Source organism: Panthera leo, chromosome A3, assembly GCF_018350215.1.
Source record: "Panthera leo isolate Ple1 chromosome A3, P.leo_Ple1_pat1.1, whole genome shotgun sequence".
NCBI lineage: Eukaryota > Metazoa > Chordata > Mammalia > Carnivora > Felidae > Panthera > Panthera leo.
Genome location: NC_056681.1, coordinates 99,103,664 through 99,127,927, shown reverse-complemented (window position 1 = coordinate 99,127,927; position 24,264 = coordinate 99,103,664). Strand labels below are relative to the sequence as shown.

Sequence of the window (24,264 nt, the reverse complement as noted above, 5' to 3'; positions counted from 1 at the left end):
TCTCTAGGATCCTTTGCCAACTCCTCCCCTTGAGTAAGCAAATAGATGATGTAGGCACTATTTCCATGGTTGTCTCTGTCACAGTGCACACTAAACAGAAGACACATCACATCATCTGTTTATTTCTCTTCAGTCACCTAGGTTGGTATAATATTGAGAGGTAAAGGGATATGTAACAATGTTTTGCTGTTTTTTTCCATAATGTGCATGTGTTCCACAGTGGATGAAATATTGACTGTTAAAAAATCTTGCACTTTATATGTTACTCTTTCCTTGTTTCAGGTACAGTACAGTATTTTGATTATTTTCATCTGATATTATTGGAAACAAAAAATCTTACAGCACTTAATAACAAAAAGCTTATAACTTAATAACACTGCTTCCCAGTGTTATTTTTTCTGCCAACCTACATATCAATAGATAGAAAAGTCCCTCCACTAGGAATCCCCCAGCATTCCATTTTCTCTACTGCAGTAGGCAAGAGATGGCTGTCCTAATTAGTAGCTTACATTTTCATTGAGATCTGTTTTACCATCTTTGTACTGTGGTGACAACTCTGGGCATATGTAATGGGTGGAAATACCCAGGTGCAAATTGCCCTTTGAAAACACAGGCTCTAAAGAAAAAAAAATGTTTGTGGTTTGGGAAGGCTTTTATCTACTTATCCTATGCAAAAAATTAAAAAATAAAAAAATAAATGTAAAATGTCACCAACAAATGGAAATGTAGTATCTGCTAAATTACTGAATTCTCCCATAACTCATGTTCATAATGAAGCCCTTTCTGTTGCTCTTCAGCAGTAGGTATTTGAGAGCTCTTACAAGTAGAAATTTGTTTACTCTAATTCCTACCTTCTGATCCTCCCTAGAAAAAGAAGACGTCTATGCTGTAATTCACATGGCAGCCCTTTGTGTATCTGAACACCAAGTCTCCTCCATTCTACAAATGGCTTTTCATTTCCTCCTGTAATATTTTAAGCAATCCTTGAGTGGCCTGCTGATTCTCTTTCATAAAAATAACAAAGATTATAAATGCAATTAAGCAGACTTTGCCTATAGTCTGGTCTCTTCTCCAGGAAGTTTCTCAGACCAGAGTATTATTAGACCATTATTTTTTTTTTCCAGGCTTAGGGCCAGTGTGAGCTATAGGATAAAAGTTGTTAGGAGCTAGCTAGCATGCGGGTATGTAGGCAGGGGGAAGGATAAGAAGCAAGTGGTATCTCAACAACCCAGTGACAAACTATTGTTATAACACTGGAGTTGTGACAAAAAATAGATTCTCAAATTAGAGTTGATTAAACAGCAGAAGTATAGGAAAGGTAAAACAATTGATTGCTTATGGTTTATAGAAAAAAAATCCTGAGGATTTAACTGTCCAACTTAACACGATCCAACACTAAAATGTAGTTGACGAGGGAAAAAAAAACAAAGCCGTGAAAATCTTGCTATGGTAGCAGACTGCAGGAAATCCTGTCCTCACACACACTTTACACTGCGGATTGCACAGAATACTATATCAAATCTGGGCATCACGTTTTAAGTGGAACATGGAGAAATTATCAAGTGCTCAGTATGTGGAGGCTGAAAATAATCTCTAACAGGCAACAGTGGAGGATCTGGGTTATATCTGCTCAGAGAAGGGAAAGCTAAGTGGAGCCTAGTCACAATTTTCAAATATTTGAGGGCTATAATGAAAAAAGTGGATCCATTTTGGGTGGAGGCACCCGCAGCACAGTTAGAGCCAAAGGACTGGATGCGATTCTCAGTCTGTGACTCACCAGCTAGGGGACTTGGGACAATCCACCTAATCTTTCTGTGGTACACGGGACTGTCCAAAAATGGCTGCAGTAACGTTTCTGGTCCTACTTGCTCTTTGATCCTGTTAAGGGACAGAGTCTCTGACCCTTTGTTGTCAACTGGGTAGGCCTGTGCGACTCCTTTGACTAACAGTATGGTATAAGTGATGTTATGTGACTTCCGAGGCTGTTGTGAGAGGGCATTTGGCTTCTGTTGTCACTCTCAGGGCACCGGACTTCGGAGCCCTGAGCCATGGGAGAAGCCCAGACACTCTGATGCTGCTGTGCTAGAGAGACACAATCAGTGCACACACAGGCAGAGGTGCGCCATGTGCTCCAGATGCTGTGTGACTTTGACTGCATTGAGACACCCAAGACAGAACCCCTGGGAACCTGAGATCAGGAAATAATGAAGCTACCAAGGGTCACGGTGGCTTATCATACAGCAACAGACCACCGGAACATTCTCGGAGCCTTATCTGTAGAGAGAGTATGATACTGGGCCGCAGAGAGGTGTTATCACGATGAAACGCAATACTCCATATCATTGTTTCATACTCACACCGAGTGCCATTATTATTACTGCTCCACAGGATGGAACTGACAGCAGATGTCACAGGCAGCAAATTGTGTATCATCCTTCAAGTGTCATTTTAATACTTAGAATTGTCAACAGTATACAAAAACACCTAAAAAAGTGGTGTATCATAGGATTTCCCTCATATGTGGAATTTAAGAAACAAAACAAATGAACAAAGAAAAACAAGAGACAAACCAAAAAACAGACTCTTAAATATAGAGGACAAACTGATGGTTAGCAGAGGGGGGTCCAGGGAGTGGGAGAAATAGGCGAAGGGGATTCACTTAATGTGATGAGCACTGAGTAACGCACAGAATTATTGAGTCACTATATTGTACACCTGAAACCAATACAACACTGTATGTTAATTATACTGGAATTAAAATTTTAAAAAAGGGGTGTATTCCCCAAGGACTGCAGATATTCAGGCTGGATACCTATTTGTCATGGGCATCCCTTAAAGGATACTTGCAATGGGTAAAAGTCAGGCTTATAAGCAGATGGAGTCTACAATACTTGGATTCCACTCATTTCATTATAATCTTGAACCCCTTATTTCTTTAGGCATACACATAATCAGCCTTTTTATACTGTACATGTATCTCTGTAAACTACCTTACATCCTTTTTTTTTTTTTTTATAATGAGACAGGGCATTTAAAACAAATAAAAACAATCTATTAATATTTAATCAAAATAATCCCTGGGTTCCAATTCATGCGGTTTATATTTAAAATCTATAAAAAATAACTTTTACATTATAGCAAGATTTGCCAATAGGCCTTTGTCCATCTGAAAATCTATTTAAAGTCTTTTGTACAACTTAATTCTTACCTTTCAAAAAAATTTTTTTTTAACATTTATTCATTTTTGAGAGACAGAGACAGAACGTTAGCGGGGGAGAGGCATAGGGAGACACAGAATCCAAAGTAGGCTCCAGGCTCCAAGCTGTCAGCACAGAGCCCGACGCAGGGTTTGAACTCATGAACCCTGAGATCATGACCTGAACTGAAGTTGTACACCCAACCGATTGAGCCACCCAGGCACCCCATTTCTTAACTTTTTCTTAAAGATTTTTAAAAGTTTATTTATTTTGAGAGAGAGAGGGAGAGTGCACATGCACAAGTGGGGGAGGGGCAGAGAGAGAAAGGGAGAGAGAGAATCCCCAGCAGGCTCCACACTGTCTGTGTAGAGCCCCATGTGGGGCTTGAACTCATGAACTGGGAGACCATGACCTGAGCTGAAATCAAGAGTTGGACATTCAACCCACTGAGCCACCAAGACACCCTAATTCTTACCTTTTAATACAGTGTATTATTGGACACCCTATAGTACTATACCTTGAAACATGTTCTATAGCATCCTGGAAGAACACCAACTTTACTTCTTTGGGATTTATAAGGTTATAATCGTCAAGATAGTCCTGTAGAACATTCGCGATTTTCTCCATATCAGGCATGTCATTGTAAATCCTATCAGTCTTATCTGCTCCAAACTATAAGATGATTTATGGGAGAGGGACCAAGTTAGATCAGTTATGATACAGAAATACACACATTCATAATCTTAGGAGGTAATATTCTTTCACCCATGTTGCTATTTAATCATCTGCATGCATATATATGAATATGTGTTATATATTGTATTATATAATGTACATATTAGCAAGGCTTCAAAACCAAGGAAATGGGACTAAGAAACTCAGATTTTCATGGATAACTGAAAATCCATTTCATTTAACTTCAAATGGCACATTGGAATTTTAGCAATCTTTGCTATAAAATCCACACAGGAGCTCAGAAATAGGTTTTCATACTTTCTCACTGTACCTTATTGTGGTTTCATATTTTTGCTCTCAGCCTGTTGATATCAGAAAAGCTAAATGGGCTGAAAATTATGCATGCCAGACTGTTAGGGTTATAAAAAATCATGCCAGAACTACATGTAGTTTTTACCAGTGGTCATCTCATTAATTAAACTATTGGGAATGAAATTTGGTGTAAACTATAAGGAATTGAGTTCCTGTGTGAGGTCCTGTTTGGACCTGTTGATGATGTCTTTTCTTTGCTGTAGCAACTGCCCTGGGGGCATTTTTATTTGGAGCCATTGATTAAAATACTTATAGGTAATGCAAGAAGGGTCCAACTGCTCTTTTCCTATTGCTTTATTCCCCTATTTGATAATTAGATCAGTAGGAACACATAGGAAATAGAATGACCACCTGGAAACAAACTTTGGACTTTGTTTTTAAATACATTTAAATAGATCTGTTTCACACAAATTATCTTTTTTATTTGTCAGGGGTTACAGGGTGATGAGGTAATTGCATACTTGTAATAGAAAGACAAGTTGTTCATTTGTTTGAAAGCCTGCTGTATACCTAGCTCTATGCAGGAAGCTGGAGATTTAGAGTGAACAAGACAGACATGGCCCCTGCCCTCTTGAAGACACTAGGAATGTTGCACCCAACAAGAGTCAACTTGGAAATACAAGATGGTTATCAATGAACACAGGTAGGATGGTTAGATGGAAGGCTTATTGGAGGTGGTTCTAGAGGGTTGGTGTGTACATGTTATTGGGGTACAAACTGAGGAGGAAGAAAAATTTTGCAATTAATGAGAGCTACCCTGAAATGAAGAAGGCAGCACTGGTAACCTAATTAGCTTCTAGTGCTGGAAGCATTTAGGCACAGGCTGAACAGCTATACAGAATACAGTAAGGGGGATTCCAGTCCTGAGTTAAGAAACTAATTCTCTCTTCTTCCTTCCAAATTGAAAACCTGATGGGGCTCTGATTCAAACTATTGCCAAAACAAATGTGACTAGATCAGGAGTCAACAATCTGTTTCTCTAAAGGGCCAGATAATAAATATTTTAGGTTTTGAAGGTCATTATAGCCTTTGTTGCTACTACTGCACTCTGTCTTGTGATGCAAAAGCCACCACATAAAAATATAGTGCACAAATGGACGTGGCTGTGTTCCTATAGAATTTTATTTACAAAAATGGGCAGTGGAATATAGATTTGACCTATGGGCCATAGTTTGCTGACCCTTGGTCCTGATCTTTAATCTTCACAGATGTAGCAAAGTTCTTGCTGAATATGAAACTGAACTGTAAAATAGTAAATACTTTATAATCTTCAAATGTAGTCAAGTCAACATACTTGCCTTAATAAAGTCTCCAAAGATGATGGGTTTTGTCAAAAAATATTCCAGGCCAATTGCAATTCCAAAATGTTTGTCTATTCAAAAAACAAATCAATTTTTAATATATGATAAGCTTGAATGCAATACTTCAATAAGATATACAGAATAATATCAGCTGTTACTTTACTTAGAAGGCTTAACTAGTACGAATGAAACTGAGAGAAAGCCATGTTAACACCATAACATTTTAGTTTGGTTGATAATCTCCTGAATTTAAGATTAAGAATATTTAATGTTAATAGACATTTTATTAAATAATAGATATTAAATATGTATTTAATAGGGCACCTTGGTGGCTCAGTCAGTTAAGTGTCCGACTTCAGCTCAGGTAATGATCTCACGGTCTGTGAGTTCGAGCCCTGCGTTGGGCTCTGTGCTGTCAGTTCAGAGCCTGGAGCCTTCTTTGGATTCTGTCTCCCTCTCTCTCTCTGTCCCTCCCCCACTCACACTCTGTATCTCAAAATATGAATAAACATTAAAAAAAATTTTAAATATGTATTTAATAAATAAGAGGTACTTTAGAAATATCCTAGCTTCTTACCAGACAAAATGCTGGTTCTCCTAACTTTCCCTTTTCTACTTAGAATTCCCTTTCTGAATTTAAAATATTAACTCTTCTTGAGTTTCAACAAAACGATTTTTATAATATTTCATATACTTCTACATATTTGAATCATTGAAGAGAAAAATGTTTTTACACATGAATGACTGAAACCCATTTTCCTTTACCTTATCTAAGCTCATTTTAATTTTTCTTCATGGAAATCAAATGGCTTTTCCAGTCCCCCCCCACCCCACCCCACCAAAAGAAAGAAAAAGAACAGCTACATAACGAGTGATATTTACTGGCCATTTCTGTCAAAATAGCATGGAAATAGTGCTTATCTTCATTATTAATCAAACGGTCATGGAAGACTCTTTGGCATTCATGGCAAAAGAGTCTAAATATCTGTATTTCTTCTCTTACTGTTCCTGGATCACATTGGAGGATACCTGTTTGTTTAAGAGAAGGGAAAAGGGAAAATTCTACATTTGTGGAATATCTAGTAACAGGTTAATTAACTAGAAAGTCCTTAAGTCCAACTTTATCCCCACACCACCAGAAATGGGTGCTTCCCCAATGGGTATACACACATAGAGTAATGGTGATTTCACTTTTTGAAAGCAAAATTGGACACATTATCTGGCAAACCCCTTTTTCTTGTTTTGTGATGTTTCTTTAACTGAACACGTGAAGTGGTCAGACTTCACAGTATAGGCAACGTTCATCTCATTATTACGTTGGGTTGCAACATGTTAAGTGAGAACTGTCACAGCTCTTTAATATACATATATATTCATCCAGGCCGCCCCTGCCCCGCTGCCCCGACCCCTGACCTTTACACTGTTTTTCAGAACACCAATTCCCTCTCTCATTCTCTCCCAATGTTCAGTCCTCACCAAATGCCCTTGGTCCTTCTGGCTTCTACTCAAATTACTCTGAGTACTCCGAGTATTAATATAAATTGTAATTGTAAACATAGTTGTAATAATACCAAGTTACAACAAAAGCAGTGATGTATAGCAATCCTCCAAGTGTTCACTCTATGGGGGACCCTTCACTTCCCACAACACAGTGCCGAGAGGGTCAGGGAGCACATTTACTACACGCACAGGTGTAGAGAGCAGACAGGATGAGTCATACAACAAAAGAACAGAATCCCTGAGTAGCCTGGAGAGGATGGGATCCAGTGTCAGAGAGAGTACTGGCACGTGGTCCGAGTAGGGACACGTCAGCCATTGCAGTAGGAGGGAAGGCAGATGCAGGTTGTCTAGGAGAGTTGGAAGATGGGGCAGTCTGGTTTGATTTCTTCTATTGTTTTCAGTGAAATAAGAAGACAGGTCATCAGCTGGGAGCAAGAAATGGAAAGGGATGCTGGTGGCCTGAGGGAAGCCGTGAAGTAGTCAGTCTGGGGTGGGGTTTGGTGGGGACCTGAATAGGGAACATGTAATGAGATTTCTGGGTGTGGCACAGACACTCATGTACATACAATTCTACTGAGAGACTGGGGTGAATGGAAATGAAGGGAGGGTGCAGGTCAGAGAATGAGGGTTCCATACATTACCTTGTACACATTTGGATAAATCCCTCAAGTTAAAGATGTAATGGGACTTGGCTGGTGTTGGCAGAAGATCAACACTCATTCTGTTATAAATCTCAACTGCAGCCTCTACAATGTTTGATGCGGTTTGCTTTACAGCTGGTGGGAAGTCACTGAGGAAGCCATTTAAGATGGCCTAGAACAAGAAACATAATGTGAGAGGGTTAGAATTTTTTTTTTATGATGATGCTTTTCCTAATAATAACTAGAAAGTTGGATTCCAATGCAAGGACATATGGGTGATAAAACTCTTCCATTCACTTCAGAGTATGTCCCCTAGAGTGGGCGCACTCCCGTCTTCTGAGATTGGTGATCCCTGAGCCACATTTGTATCTGACCAGAGAACGGACCAAACTTACTCTCCATGTAATTTAGACTTCTGCTTACTGTGTGTCCAGAGGGTCATTGTGGAATGCCCAAACTCATCTGGAAAAAATCCTCTCTCTGATTTTTATGGGTGAATTACTAAGAGTTCCATAGACTTCGTCCTCATGTATGTTTAAAGTACAACTTACTCATAACAGCACCTCTTCCCCCCTTTAGCGTCCCCAGCATATGGCCCCACCCTGTGATTAGACCAGGAACACAGAAGTCTCCTTTGACACTTCCCATTCTCTGTCCCCCCCCAGTCAAGCTTGAATACATTTCTTGAATGTCTGCTTCCCTGACATGAGCTCATTCCAGCCCTGACTCTTTCATGGGGGCTTCTTTCACCCTTTTCTTCTCTCACTGGCCTCTCCATTTCCGCTCCTGTCTTCCTTCAGGCACTGCCTCCCCTGTCAGTCCAGGCTCACTGTACCCTCTTCCCCATTGCTCAGCGTGACCCAGCCACATTGGCCTAACCACCCAGGCTCTCTTCTCTCTCAGGGTCTCCACGCATCTGTCCCCCTTCCACCATCTGTTGCCACATGGCTCTCTGCTGGCAGGGACTTTTTGATTCTTGTGTTTTCGGTTACTTGTCATCTCTTTAGAGAGGCCTTCCCTGACTCCTCCTGTCAGTGTCTCTTATGGCTCTCTGATCTTCTCATATGTTGCCACAATCTCAAAGTTCTTATTTACTAGCTAGCCTGCTGCCCCCAGGTGCTTGGGACAATCATAGATTTTTAAATAGATAAGTTCCCATCACTATTAACCTTGGAGTTACTCATGGGAGAAGCCACCAGAACGCACACCAATGCTTGTAAGTCAGTCCTTGTGACTTTAGACTTTTGGCTCATATAAGACATATTTTAAAATAAACCCAAGTATTTGTTTCAATGAGCTTCCTTGTTAAACATTAGTTTTAGCAGCTTATGAGGGCTATCTTTTGAGGTACCATCCTTCTGGGACCCCAACATGGGTTTAACATGCTCCATATGGCCCACATTTTGAGTAGGACCATCCCAACATATATAAAATAAAAATTTTACTACACATATTGTATATAAATTATATATTAAAAAATTAAAATTGTAGTCTGTTTATTCTCCATCACACAAATTATATAGTTATAGATAGTATTACTATAATATATATTAGTTCATTCATCTGTTTATTATCTGGCTCCATCGTGGAAGCTCCGTGAGCACAAGGATGGCATCTGATTTGTTTAAAATGTAACACCAATGTCTGGCACATGGGAGCTGCTCAACAAATATTTGTTCAATGAATGAAATTAAGAACTACTAAACTGATATTCATAAATTACAATTAGCACGTCGTTATAGAGTTTACTGAGGACCAGGGCGTGGTATTCTATTTAATGGTCTGCCTTACATGGCATGTCTAGCAACTTTGAAAAGCTTCTACTAAGAATACGCACACAAGACTGAGCCAGAATTCCCACAGTTTGGGGGAAGGACGTTTTGGCCTGAGGACATTGTTAGTACTTCACGGAGTTGATCTTTTTCTTTTTAAGTTTATTTATTTATTTTGAGAGAGGGAGAGAGAGCGAGCATGAGCATGAGTGGGGGAGGGGGAGAGAAAGGGAGGGAGAGAGAATGCCAAGCAGGCCCCACACTCAGTATGGAGCCCAGCCCATGCAGGGCTCTATCTCACCACGGTGAGATCACAACCTGAGATGAAATCAAGAGTCGAATGCTCAACCGACTGAGCCACTCAGGCACCCTGTTCATCATTTTTGATTACTGCTGTTACATCTTTCTAATTAGAAATGACATCTACATCATCAATCTAATTTGTTGTGTGCTGTTTAGTTGACCTTTAGGATTTATAGTGATGCACATTTTTTGTGTATAAATTTCCAGTAAGTAAACACGAAGATGTGTATGAATGTGGCTCAAGGATGAGTCAGTCACTCATAAACACACATAATCCAAATCACAGCAAAGCCATCCTTAGTGGTTTGCTCCCTGCATATGTGTGCTGTTTGGCTAACTTGCAACAGACTATCCAAGAAAGTACAGCGAAACTACTAATTGTTTTCCAAATAATAGATGGTTGAAAACATTATGTGCATCCTATAAATATACTATACATGTACTATGTAGACTCATCAGCTTCTTTCATACAGTGGAAATAAATCAGTTATTCATGTTGCTAACGACAGATTTACTTTAATTTATTGATTTGCTTTTCTTCAGTTCTTGGTGGTCCCTCAAGTTCTTTTTCCTCGTACAGTGACCAAGGACAGGGAAAGTGGGGTATGAGGTCTTGGGCACTGCTTAGATGGGTTGTGATGAACGTAGAGCTTGGGATCCATGGATCTAGAACAACTTCTTTTCTTCTACAGGTAAAACATCCTGTCTATTCTGACAGTGAGGAGTATAGGCTTCCCCACCTGAATCTAGTCCAACCCAGCAGCCCTGGGATCTCTCAGGGCTGGAGAGAGAGGGCTGGAAATTTCATTTCCATTTTCGCCCCCAGTTAGTGCAAGTTTTAAATATTCGCCTGTACGTTACAATGAAAGGAAACAGTTCCTGCCTGTTTTCAGCTGGGATGTACTTGCCAGATGATGTCCCTGTGAGTGACACATTTCCCATGGACGTGACAATCCTACAGGGAGAGGGAGGAGGCTGAGGGTTGGGAATCATTTCATTTCCAGGAGGCCAGATTCCACATTTTCCTTCCCATCCAAGAAAGCATTGTAGGATAATTAAGAATGACATTTTTTGTTGGGATAGCCTTGAATTTGCTCTCATTTATTGAAATATGAAAGAATTAGCAAATTCAGTACTTTATCATCAGGCATAGGGTACCTGGGACATACTTCTCTGCTAATCATATCACAAAGTGTGTCAGGATAGTATGTTTGGGAGTCACTCATTTCAAACTTCAAAATATATACACAGGGTTTCAACAAAAGAGGGGGGGATTCAAAAAATTCTTCTAATGCCTGTGTTGGTCCCTGTTACCCACTTCATGTTTTGTTCTACACTTTGTCATAGGAGATAAGCTCCAGCCTTTCATATTTGAAAGTATTCTACCAAACAAAAGTTTAAAAAAACAAAGTTTTTTGAAATGTGGGGGTTCTTATGTGTCATTTTGGCATTAGCTCCTCAACAACTTACTGAAACTACCTCAAATTTTTTAAAAACAATTTCCCATGGATGTAAGCTGTTTCAATATGAAAACCACTTTCCATCTACTAATCATTGTGTACATGTTGGCTCTGTCCTTTTTCTCCTCGAAGAGGGTCCCATGGGAAGGAGAGGCCAATGCTGGAGAATGCAGTGGCTCACTTACAGCCAGTGTCACTGCCCCTCTTTGGCTTCCAGGTGATTTACCACCAAAGTCAGCTTCTCCAAACCAGTCACCAGTCTTATCCCAGCTGTATGCCCACATTACCATTTCTTGCCCCTGTGACTGCATTTACCCGTGAGCCTTCTGTTCCCAAGATCTGTTCCTCCCTGTCAATTCTGGTCCCCCAAGACTCAGCTCACCATCTTCTCTATGAGCTTTTGCTGGTTGGTGATGGCATGCTGTCTCATGTTCTCTCATCATCCTACTCAAAATAATGTTGCTGAGCACTTACAGGGCAGGCACGGTTATATTCCCCCATTTAAAGGATGAGGAGTGGCCCCATGGGAAGTTTGTACAGGTGGAAGAAATATGGGTGGTTGTTTTTGTTGGAGGTGGTCGTGGCAGTAAGGTGATGAATTCTAGATTAGGTGTGTTATGCTTGAGGTCCTTGGGGTATCAGGGACTCTGATGGGCAAGTGGGCACAGGGACCTGGTGGCCAGCTATGAGAGGAGCACAGAGGCGGGGGGTGGGTGGGTAGTGGGCAAGATCTGGTGACTGCTGGGAGGCAAGGGCCAAAGATACAGCCTTCCTTAAAGGAAGGAGCTGTGCTTTGACAATCTTTCTGCATTCCTAAAACTGTCTCTGAGATCACAGACACAGAAGGCAGTGATGCAAATGCCTGCCAGCTACTTCCCAGTTGCCTCTGGGTTTACCTGGTTTCTGCTCAGGAAAAGGGACCGGTGGGCTCCCCAGAAACACAACAGCCTATTTTGACTGTGGGAGTTTTAGAACAAATATATTTTCTTTTTCTCTCTTGCCTAGGTTTAAATTCATATTTACCTGAAAAATCTGTTTCAGACTGTGCTCTGAGGGCGTCGGAAGGCACAGCATGCTGAAGTGTCGGATAAAACGGGGAGTCACAGGGTTGCGGCCACCACCTGGAGGTGCACATGCTGAGACGATCGTTACATCCTGTGTGAGAAGAAATCCACGTGGGTCACCCAGCAAAGAAAGAGATGAGAGCTGCCCATGCCAATGGGAGGCCTCAGAACCAACACTTTTTTGAGGACCTACCATATGATAGGATTACGTTATGTTTCCCCACACATCATCTGGCTTCATCCTCACAACAACCTCGGGAGATCACTACTGTCACCCTAATTTTGCAGATGAGAAAGATCAAGACCCTGGGTGGTTAAGTTGTTCAAGGTCACTCAGCTATCACATCTATCTGTATAAACACACCTATGTAAAAATTTAATCTTAAAAAATTGTTAACGAATTGTATCTTGGGTTAAAATATATTCATTTGACAAATATTAAGTATAGTTTATTCTTATTATTTGTGGTAGCTTTGTTTGATAAAATCAGTGGAACACTGAATTAAGATACTGATCCATGGCTCCTTTGGGAAAAACAGGGTTATGAGCCTTTGGTCATAACATTTTCAATGGGCCAATACATGATATCGTAATTGCCTCTGGTCTTGACCCCCTTAGACCACCCCTCCTCTGCAGCCAAGGAAATCTTTCCATAATATTTCCTCTAGAGACAGAGCACCTCTTAGAGGATAAATCCACATTCCTTGTCATGGCAGCATGGCCCCCTGGGCTGATCTCTGCATCTCCTGCCACTTTGGTGCCCACATTCCACACCACCATGGTGTTCTACACTCCCTGCTTTGAGATGCAAAATGCTCCCTTTCCTTGCTTTGTCATGCTCGGACTGCAAAACCCTTTTCCAACATCACCTCTTCTGGGAAGGCCTCTCTCATCCTCAGCCCAGTGCCCAGCCCTGCCTACCTCCAGTCTCTCTCCACTCATCATCCTGCATTATAAATACAAGTCCAACTACCCCCTGAAGCTGAGCCCTCGGGGAGGTGGGCCTGTCTCACTTGTCCATGAATCTCCTGAATAAAGGGGCAAGAATATAATATAGATTAAATAACTTGAGTCACATATTAAAAACACCAAGTCTATATGTTAGAGGCTGAATTGTGTCCTCCTATTCCCCCTGGCCAATCATATGTTGAAGGCCTAGCCTCTGGTATCTCAGAATGTGACTATATTTGGAGATAGGGTCTTTAACGAGGTAATTAAGTTAAAATGAGGTCATTAGGGTGGGCTCTACTCCAGTAGGACTGGTGTCTTTATAAGAAGAGGACATTTGGACACAGACCGACACAGAGGGAAGATCATGAGAAGACACAGGAGAAGATAGCCATCTGCAAGCCAAGGGGAGAAGCCTCAGAAGAAACCAACCCTGTCGACATCTTGGTCTCAGACTTCTGGCCTTTAGAACTGTGAGAAAATAAATTTCTGTTGTTTGAGTCACCCAGTCTGCGGTATTTTGTATGGCAGCCCTGGCAAACAAGTTTTAAACACAGAAAGTAATTTAAAACCTAAAGCAACCTGTATGTCTTTCCAAAAGAGTTTGTTTCTGTCATAAAATCCACCAAAATCTTGATACTGCCGAAGTAATTCAATTGGAGGCTGAGAGCCATAGCGGTCCAGTCTGGGCATGTTTAAATCATCAACAAAAATCACAACTTGTTTGTTTCCTGGTGCTCCTGGGGAATAAAATGAATTTAATTTAAGAATTAAGATTTGCCATTGGAAAATGTAAGACAAAGCTTAGGTAAGGCTTTGGACTCAATGAACACCCTGTAGGTCATAATGAGCTCAGTTTGTCTACGTGAGGAGGGCCCCAGCAGGGAGAGGTGGACAGGGCCGGGACACCCACACTGTCAGGTGGGTCCTTGCCCTCACTCCCAGAGGTGCAGGATGATGTCAGCTTTCCAGTCAGGACTGGATCTTTCTCAATACAAGGCACTGCCACTTCCCTCACCAACTGTGTGGCCTGGCATGGGGTGAGGAAGGTCATTTTCTTTTCAGGGCAGGAAACAGAAGCGCTCCCAAGTTCCCTGACCTAATTGCACCACCCTTTACAGGGAAAACGGGGCTGGAAAGCATCATGGTCTCATCAAAGGGAAATCCAGTACAGTGGAGTTTCAGAATGCCATATTTAACTTAAAGAAAATCGATATATATACTGGTAGGAAAAAAAAAAAGGAGTAATGACTGAGAAAAGAGAACAACTTAAGCAGAGGAGGTGACTCCACCCACTCTGGCATCCAGCACTTGCCAATAATGAAGGAGTCGTGGCAAACTCAGTGCCCTACTCCATCCTCCAGATCCCTGAAGCCAAGAAGCAGGACAGGAGTGGGAAGGGGCTCCAAGAGAATCATTCACAAAAATATGGTCTCCCACTACAGAGATTAGTATTCGTTGCCCTGTGCCTACCAGAGTACGAAAAAGGAAATAGAGAGGAGGCAGTAAAGCAGCTGGTATCCCCACAGCTTGGCACAGCAGGGCCCATTAGATAACAGACAACGTGGAAGGCAGCTGGGGTTGGCTAATACTCCACCCAGGAGGGCTGTGGGCCAGCCAAGTGGACCCAGCACCAAGGACTGCAGATATACGGCTGGAGGGTGGGACTGAGTGGGGGCTAAGACCTTGATTGCCAACATCAGGGGACTTTCCAATTGGGAGGCCAATCCCTGACCTGTACACATCTTGTTGGGGAGTCCCTCGCAGAGCCTGCTCCTAGAAGCCTGCCACACAGACAGCTTTGACAGTCATTCAGCACCAGCAAGAGAGGTAGGGACGATCCACACAGAGGCTCATCTAAATGCCAGTTAGGGAGAACACTTGTCCTTTCCTCTCCTCCTCCCATCCCAACACACCAGAGCCTCCTACAGAGAGGGCCAGAAAGGGCAAAGGGGCATCCCATACCCCTCTCTACCTCCAGCACCATGAGCCACAAACCAGGTCTACAACAGAGGAGAGGAACAGCTTAAAATTGGGTTTGGGATCAGAGCTTTACATGAGACCTGATTCAAAATAGCTGCAACTGACCAGAGAGGTATACTATTTATCTAAGCAGTTAATATGGGATCGTGAGGGAGATCCCACAAAGCCTGGCTGAAAGCACTGGCTAAAGAAGAAACGTAGACAGTTTCATGCCAATTCCTTGCTCAGTTCAGGTAACTCAATGCACCAGATACAAAGTAGTTGTTTGTTGGTTTGTTTTAAATAAAGGGAAATCCATGCAGGTTTGACAGTAGAGCATGCATGGAGAGGGAGAGCCACAGACCAAAGGTGTTCTGAGTTGAAGGTGATGATAGAAATAAACTCCTTACTCACTAAACAGTAAGATACATGGATATATGGCACAGGAAAGAATGTCGTTAATAGAATCACCTTTATAAATACATTAAACAAAGAAAATATGCATTTGTAATTTTATTACCCATTTTGTTTTTGTGATTAGTTTAATAAATAATTTGTGTAAGACAAATAAAACTGGCTAACACTTACCTAGTATGTTTTTTCTTTTCCTTTCCAGTTTTGACTCAATGATCTCTTGTGTTCTTGCAGATGAAGTTTGAGCAGAAAAGTTTAGATAAACAGGAACATAGGCAGCTGATTCTTGAATTCGATTCAACAATCCTTTTGCAATGACAGACTTTAAATTTAAAAATACGTTAACTGATCTAACATTCAATATACCTTTCAATTGTCTACATCAGTAACAATCCAGTACAATGAGTAAGAAACAGGATAAAAGGAGATAGGTCAAAGCCAGATCAAAATGTCTTTCTTCTTCTTGGAGATTCCATTTAATTATATTTATCAGAGCCAAAGAAATATTTTAATCAGCAATCTTAGCAAAAGTTTTAATTTTAGTTTTATACCAGAATCCACCTTGGCTCCTATCCAAGTCTCAATTTGATAGCACAAGTCACAGAAGAACCCAAATTTCTTCTAGAAATAATTTAGAAGGTCGCCAGTGAATTTCTGTTTATGTGGACCCACCCCGGAAACCCAAAAGACCAAACCATCAACATTTCCCGCTAGAGTCCACTTTTTCCAAATCCCATTGTTGTGCCAGGTAGAAGCCAATGGGCAGGAGGGGACAGACTCACCTTTATCAATAGTCTGCTCAGGATGCAAACTGTTCTCACCAATTCCCACCCTAATCTTTGTAGTGACAGCCCCAGAAATTCCAAGGGATATAACATAAAATCCCCCAAACCCACAATATTGGTCCTTAGGGTCTTCTGGTTTATGTGTTATCTACATCAAGGATTTATTCAGAAACTGGCAGACCTTGGAGTAATTCCCAAGATAGATACAGATTCAGCATAGTTACATTCTTCCTGAAAAATGATCAAAATTCAAAAGAATTTCCTCTGAAAAATAATATGTTATTTCTGGGGCTTACAATTCTAAGTCCACCACACCCTCATTTTTGGACAGACCTTGTTTCAGGTAGGTTTCCTACCTTGCCAACTCCAGTTATTCCAGTAAACAGCACCGAATGCCTGACTGCCAGTAGTTTTTCCATTAGATATCCAAAGCGCACCGTGTCAGTTGTGGGGACTAGCATTTCAAAAAAAGGAACATCTCGGCTGTACTTAAAGGTGGGTATGATTCGTTCCCAGGGATCCAGTCGTTTGGTGTCAAAGTCCATATGAATGCTCCACAGATCACCAGAACTGGGAAGCTAGAGCATAAAATTAAGTACCACTTTCAATAGGATTGATACACAGCAATAGAAAAATTCACACATAAACAAAGGCAGTCATGGAATATGAATCTATTTGTTTTTTTTTCCCCCTTTGTAGAGAAGTAGTTGTTTAGGTATCAGAGTCCAATAAACACAACCATGCGACACAATGCATAAAAAAAATCTGATAGATTGATTATACTAAAACCTTAGATTAGAATTGTATGGAACTAGAGAGTGTTATGCTAAATGAAATAAGTCATACAGAGAAGGATAGACACCATATATTTTCACTCTTATGTGGATCCTGAGAAACTTAACAGAAGACCATGGGGGAGGGGAAGGAAAAAAAAAAGAGAGGGAAGGAGCCAAACCATAAAAGACTCTTAAAAACTGAGAACAAACTGAGGGTTGATGGGGGGTGGGAGGGAGAGGGGGGTGGGTGATGGGTATTGAGGAGGGCACCTGTTGGGATGAGCACTGGGTGTTGTATGGAAACCAATTTGACAATAAATTTCATATTTAAATAAATATATAAATAAATAGAATTGTAAAGCATTTTCAATTCAAGTCAACATTCAGGGGCTTACTCCTTGCTGACTAATGTGCTTGGGGAGATGGAGGCGAGTGCTGAATGAGAGCCTCTGCCCTCAATGACCTTGAAATTCACATGGGGGACAAAAGCATATCAGTTAATATCACAGAGAAGTGGGGTTCTAATGGAGTTAGTACACTTACAAAGGCAGGACAACTCATGTCTACTTGCAGGGAGTTATGGTGGTGGCTAGAGATTCAGGAAAGCTTCCAAGCGGTGGTGATGTTATAGTTCAGACTTGAAGGAAAAGCAGGAGCCCACAGGCAAGGAAGGAATGAGATGGGGAAGGGGGGTGAAGACAAGGCTAAAGGCATGGAAAGTGCCATGCATGCTGGGAAATACAAGAGCAGTATGTACAGTGAGAGATGAATATGAAAACACAGGCAGGGGCCAGGTTATGAAAAGCCTCGCTTTTCAAAGCAAAGTGCATGGAGCAAGAATTTAGGCAAGGATTCTAAGCAGGTGGGTGACATGATTAGATTGCATTTCAGAACGCTCATTCTGGCAGCTGTACAAAGAAGCTGTGTTTCAAGCTCATTTGACAGCAACTCTTAATAAGAAATCCATTTTACATGGTGACCTAGTACATTCACAAATATGTGTCTACAAATATGTATAAACTTTACCCCTACTATCTGCAATTCACTTTGGGGACAGCATGTGTGTGCATGTGAGTAGGGGACGGGTGGAGAGAGAGAGAGAGAGAGAAAGAGAGAGAGAGAGAGAGGACATTCCAAGCAGGCTCCACACTGTCAGTGAGGAGCTGGCTGTGGTGCTCAAACTCAGCAACCTCGAGATCATGACCTGAGCTGAAACCAGGAGCTGGATGCTTAACTGACTGAGCCATCCAGGCACCCCTACTCTATTTTCTATTTTATTCTATTTTTAAAAAACATTTAAGGTGTATTATTTTGTCTGATTTTACAAGGCCAGTTTAAGGTGTTCTTGATATGTAAATATCAATGTAACTACCCTTGAATCATGATGTAGAACATATCCAGAAAATATCAGAAAGCTTCTTTCTTCCCCTTCCCCATCAATACCAGCCACACCTCCATCCTCCTCTGAGATAAGTCACTGGTTCATCCTCCTCTGAGATAAGTCACTGGTCTACCTGTCTGGTGTTATTTGTCTACCCTTGTGCTAAAACCATAGTCTCTTTGATCACTTGTGTTAGCCCCAGAAACAGAATGGGGCCTACCATGTAACAGATTTTCAATAAACATTTGTTGAAATGAATACTGAATGCTTGTTTTGCACCTTCTCCTACTGCCCTCCGATGATCCCAGATCATTTCCCTTGACCCGGAGGGGTCTGTCTGTACCAAATTCCCAGCTGTCCTTAATAATCTTATCCAATTATGATACAATAATCTTGAGGATCCAGGAGGGTTTCATATCTACTAAAAGGTCCTAATCCATAGGGCTCAGATTCTTATGGATTTTTTTCTTTTGATAACTTTTAACTTTTATATAATTTAAAACTTACAGAATAGTTAAAAGAATAGTGCAAAGGACTCCATATATTCTTTATCTATATTAATTGTTTACATTTAGCCTCATTTGCTTTATTATTGTATTTTTCTACTCTTTGAGAGTTAATTGTATACACTATTCCACCTTATCCTAAATAACTGAGTGTGTATTTCCTAAAGAACAAGAATATTGTCTTATAAAATCACAGTAAAATGATCGAAATCAGGAAATTGAATAGCGATATGTTATTATCCAATTTACATTCCATACTCAAATATTGCCAGTGTTTTGTGTTTTTTTTTTTTTTTTTTTTTTTTTTTAGAGAGAGAGAGAGCATGCCAACGGAGAGAGGGGTAGAAGAAAACAGAGAGAATCCTAAGCAGGTTCCATGCTCGGTGCAGACCCCAATGCAGGGCTTGATCCCATGACTCTGGGATGATGACCTAAGCCAAAATCAAGAATTGGACACTCAACCTACTGAGCCACCCAGGTGCCCCTGCCAGTGTTTTTAATAATGTCACTTGCAGCTAGATTTTCCCCAGTCTAGGATCCAATACAGGATAATGCATTGTATTTAGTTATATCTCTTTAGTCTCTTCATCTGGAAAATTTCCTCAGCTTTCTTTGTCTCCCATGATGGACATTTTTGGAGAATATAGGCCAGTTTATTTTACAGAATAGTCCTCCATTTAGGCATTCCAGATGTATTCCCATCATTACATTTAGGTCATGCATGTTTGAAAGGAATACTTCAGAACTGAGGTTGTGTCCTTCTCAGTGCACTATGCCAGAAGGCACAGTTTTGTCCTAATACTGATGTTAAATTGATTTCTTAGTTAAGGTCATGTTTGCAAGGTTTTTGTTTTTTTTTTTTTTACTGTAACAATACTATTTCTGTCTTTGCAATTAATCAAATGATTCGTAGGAGACAATTTGAAACTATGTAAGTATTGTTTCTCATCAAACCGTCACCCACTAGTTTTGGCATCCATTGATGATTCCTGCCTAAATCAATTATTACTATGACAGTTGCAAAGTTATGATGTTCTAACTCCATCACTTCTCCTATGCAGATTACTTGGTATTCTTTTGTGAGATGGAGCTCTTCCTTCTCCCCCCTTATTTATTTATTCATGTATATTTTTATTTTGAGTATGGACTCACAGGTTTTTATTTCGTGCAAAGACTTGTAATCCCATACCATTATTTATTTTGATGCTCAAATCTGCCCAGATTTGGCCAGTGGTAGCCCTTCATGAACTGGCTCCTGCGTTGACATCATTCTCTGAGAACTTCTTTCCTATCTGACATAAGAAGATGTTCTAGGCTCATTCTGTACATCCTTTGTCCCAGTGGCTGGAATCAGCTATTTCATTAAGGAGCCTTGGTTTCCTTTCATGGAGAGCAGTATTTAGAAATTAACATACATATGCTAATTGCTCTTGAGGTGTCCTTGCTTCTAGTTCCTCTTAGCACACAGGACTAGGCAATTTATGTATGTATGAATATATGTATTAATTTTCATATATATATATATATAAAATCCATGAAAACCATTACTTCCAATTACAGTTGGAATTCTTGGAATTGCAAGAACACAGGTGCCTTCTAATCTTTCCCCTTCCATATTTGTAAATCCCTTTTCTAACAGTGAGAAACCTGGTTGGCATTATCCTCAATACATTTATTTGCTCAATCTTAGAATGTACAGAAAGCAATTTCTGAATTGTCAAACCATAACACTGTGAAGAATAAGTGTACTAACTAGAATTCAATATATTGTTTATAGTAGGGAGTTTTTATATAATTTTTTTGAGAGAGAGAGAGAGAGAGAGAGAGAGAGAGAGAGAGCACAAGTGGGAGAGGGGCAGAGAGGGAGGGAGAGAGAGAATCCCAAGCAGGCTCTGTCAGCACAGAACCTGATGCAGGGCTCAAATCCATGAACTGTGAGATCATGACCTGAGCTGACACCAAGAGTCAGGTGCTTAAACAACTGAGCCACCCAGGTGCCCCTACTTTTATACCTTACTTTCTTCATATGGGAGAGAATTATTAAAAATTTTAATACAATAAATGCTATCTATGGTTTTAAAAAGGTAATAATTTTAGGGGCGCCTGGGTGGCGCAGTCGGTTAAGCGTCCGACTTCAGCCAGGTCACGATCTCGCGGTCCGTGAGTTCGAGCCCCGCGCCGGGCTCTGGGCTGATGGCTCGGAGCCTGGAGCCTGTTTCCGATTCTGTGTCTCCCTCTCTCTCTGCCCCTCCCCCGTTCATGCTCTGTCTCTCTCTGTCCCAAAAATAAATAAAAAACGTTGAAAAAAAAAATTAAAAAAAATAAAATAAAAAGGTAATAATTTTAGAAACCCTTATAGTGAAGGATTTTTATATTTGCAGTAGAACTAAGTCTTTTAAAATTCTAGTCTTGAAATTTAATTGTAATGGTTCAGTTATTATTTTAAAATTAAATGCATTTAGCTCTTACCCTGGCATCGGGATTATCATCAAATTGTGTTCTAATAAATGTATCAAAGGAATCCCAGTAGTTTTCAGTTAGATTTCCACCCAAAGACCATAAATAACAGAATATAAAAGTCTGACATAGTACTGTATTCAGTTTTATTTGTTCCTGAAAGAATAAAGAGAAAGAATTTTAGTATTTTACTTGTTCACATAAAAAGAATCCTTAAATTGCAAAGTCTAAAGATTGTTTTCTTTTGGTTAGACTCATGCATTTAAAAAAAGGGCATAGTATATGTTTCTTATAGTTGACTCAACAGTTCAAAGAGCAACGCTTTATAGTAGTGCATATTTAAATACTCTGATGAAAACACAAATGACAAGGAATATGTAGAAAAAAGCTCAAATATGTCTTTCAACTGACTATTATAACTTTGTTTATACCTGCATGAAGGTATTTTTTTTTTAAATTTTTAATGTTTATTTATTTTTGAGACAGAGAGAGACAGAGCATGAATGGGGGAGGGACAGAGAGAGAAGGAGACACAGAATCGGAAGCAGGCTCCAGGCTCCGAGCCATCAGCCCAGAGCCTGACGCGGGGCTCGAACCCACGAACCGTGAGATCGTGACCTGAGCTGAAGTCGGACGCTCAACCGACTGAGCCACCCAGGCGCCCCTGCATGAAGGTATTTAAACAGCTGCTAGACAGACACATATACCAGGAATGCATTGTAGAGTATGTTGTAGACTGTAAGGAATTTAAACATTGAGTAGAAGAATAAACTATAGGTTTTTTGATATTCCTTGCAACTTAGAGATTCTATGAATCTATTCACAATCATTACTTGCCTGGAAAATTAACTTGAAAATCAAATGATCATTTTATAGAAAATTTAGTGTTGTTTATTTGCAAAGCATCTATATAACAATTTCATTTTCATAGCTATATAGCATTGAGGAAAACTTTCGTACCATTGTCAAAGTAACTCCATCTTTCCCAAATATCAAAGACTCCAATAAGCAACAGAGTGTAGTAACTTTGCTGATGTCCACTTGTGGGATTGCTTGGCTGCATTTTTTATTGACAAAATATAAACCATCATCAACATAACGTTGGAAAAGGTTCAATATGTATTCTTGGGTTTCCTCATTTAGCTGAAAATCATAAAAACAAATGTTTCAGTAAGACTAGATGAAATATATAATTAAGTTTAGAAATGGGTTAGTTTAAATCTGTGTATTGTAATATATTCTGTGTCTTTTAATATTTATTATTTATTTATTTTTAAAAGTTTATTTGTTTTGAGAGAGAGAGAGAGCATGAGCCTGTGATTGAGTGTGTGAGTGGGGGAGGGGCAGAGATAGAGGGAGAGAGAGAATCCTAAGCAGGCTCGATGCTGTCACTGGGTAGCCTGACTTGGGGCTTGATGCAGGGCTCAGTCTCACAAACCAGGAGATCATGATGAGAGCCATCTGAAATCAAGATTCGGACACTTAACTGACTGAGCTACCCAGGCACCCCTATTCTGTGACTTTAGGTTAAAGGGTATAAACATAACAAGATATGAAACAAATTGAAATTTTAAGAAAACCTTCTATAATTTGGAAGAGACATGGGGGAGATTCTGGGTAGCGGACAATATCCTACATCTTGATCTGGTAATGAGTACACAGGTGTTTATTTTATAGTCATTTGTTAATTGTCAACATAGATTTCAAGCAGCCTTATAATTGGGAACAATAAAAAACAAGAAGCAAAAAACAGCAATTTAAATATCTACGAAAAGAGAGGGAATAATTCCCAAAGATTTGAAAAGAATGCAATCCCTCTCACCATTCCTATTCAACATTGTACTATAAGTCTTAGCTAATGCAGGAGGACAATACAAAGAATAAAGAGTACACAGATTAAGAAGGAAAAAAAAAAGTCTTTGTTCACAGATGACTGGTCTATGTAGACAATACCAAAGAATTGACAAAAAACTCCTGGAACTAACAAGCTGTTATAGCAAGGTTGCAGGATACAGGGTTAATATACGAAAGTCAATTGCTTTCCTATATACCAGCAATAAATGAGTAGAATTTGAAATAGAAAATATAACACCATTTATATTAGCACAAAAAATGAAATACTCAGGTATAATTCTAACAAACTATGTACAAGAGCTAAATAAGGAAAACTACAAGACTCTGATGAAAGAAACCAGAGATGATCTAAGTAAATGGAAAGATATTCAATGTGTATGGATAGGAAGATCCAGTATTATTTAGATGTCAGCACTCCCTAACTTGATCTATAGGTTCAATGTAGTTTGAATCAAAATACCAGCAAGTTAATTTGTGTATATGCACAAATTGATTATAAAGTTTATATGGAGAGGCAAAATACCCAAAATAGCACAATGTTAAAGAATAAAGTTGGAAGAATGACACTATCTAACTTCAAGACTTACTATAAAGCTACAGTAATTAAGACAGCATGGTATTGGCAGAAGCATAGACACATAGATCAATGAAACGAACAGAGAATCCAGAGATAGACCCATACAAATACAGTCAACTGATCTATGACAAAGAAACAAAGGCAATCCATTGGAGAAGGTGCACCTCTGTTTCATTTTCATTCATTTTCAACAAATGGTACTGGAAAAACTGGACATCCATATGCAAAAAAAAAAAAAAAAAAGATGAACGTAGACACTGATATTATACCTTTCACAAAAATTAACTCAGAATGGATCACAGACCTAAATGTAAAAAGC

At 40.0% G+C, this 24,264-nt stretch overlaps 1 protein-coding gene across 2 annotated transcripts in view; it reads right to left on the bottom strand.

Annotated features, from left to right (window-relative positions):
* The window catches only part of DNAH6 (dynein axonemal heavy chain 6), a 242,122-nt gene that overhangs the window by 89,375 nt on the left and 128,483 nt on the right, over nt 1-24,264 (bottom strand). For both annotated transcript variants that reach the window (XM_042932835.1, XM_042932838.1), the window contains exons 36-45: nt 22,475-22,657; nt 21,527-21,670; nt 16,751-16,972; nt 15,784-15,931; nt 13,816-13,973; nt 12,245-12,376; nt 7,687-7,858; nt 6,428-6,574; nt 5,543-5,616; nt 3,715-3,869 (exon numbers count right to left, since the gene is read on the bottom strand). In XM_042932835.1, coding sequence (XP_042788769.1) covers nt 3,715-3,869; nt 5,543-5,616; nt 6,428-6,574; nt 7,687-7,858; nt 12,245-12,376; nt 13,816-13,973; nt 15,784-15,931; nt 16,751-16,972; nt 21,527-21,670; nt 22,475-22,657 — 1,535 coding nt within the window. The remainder of the gene's footprint in view (nt 1-3,714; nt 3,870-5,542; nt 5,617-6,427; nt 6,575-7,686; nt 7,859-12,244; nt 12,377-13,815; nt 13,974-15,783; nt 15,932-16,750; nt 16,973-21,526; nt 21,671-22,474; nt 22,658-24,264) is intronic.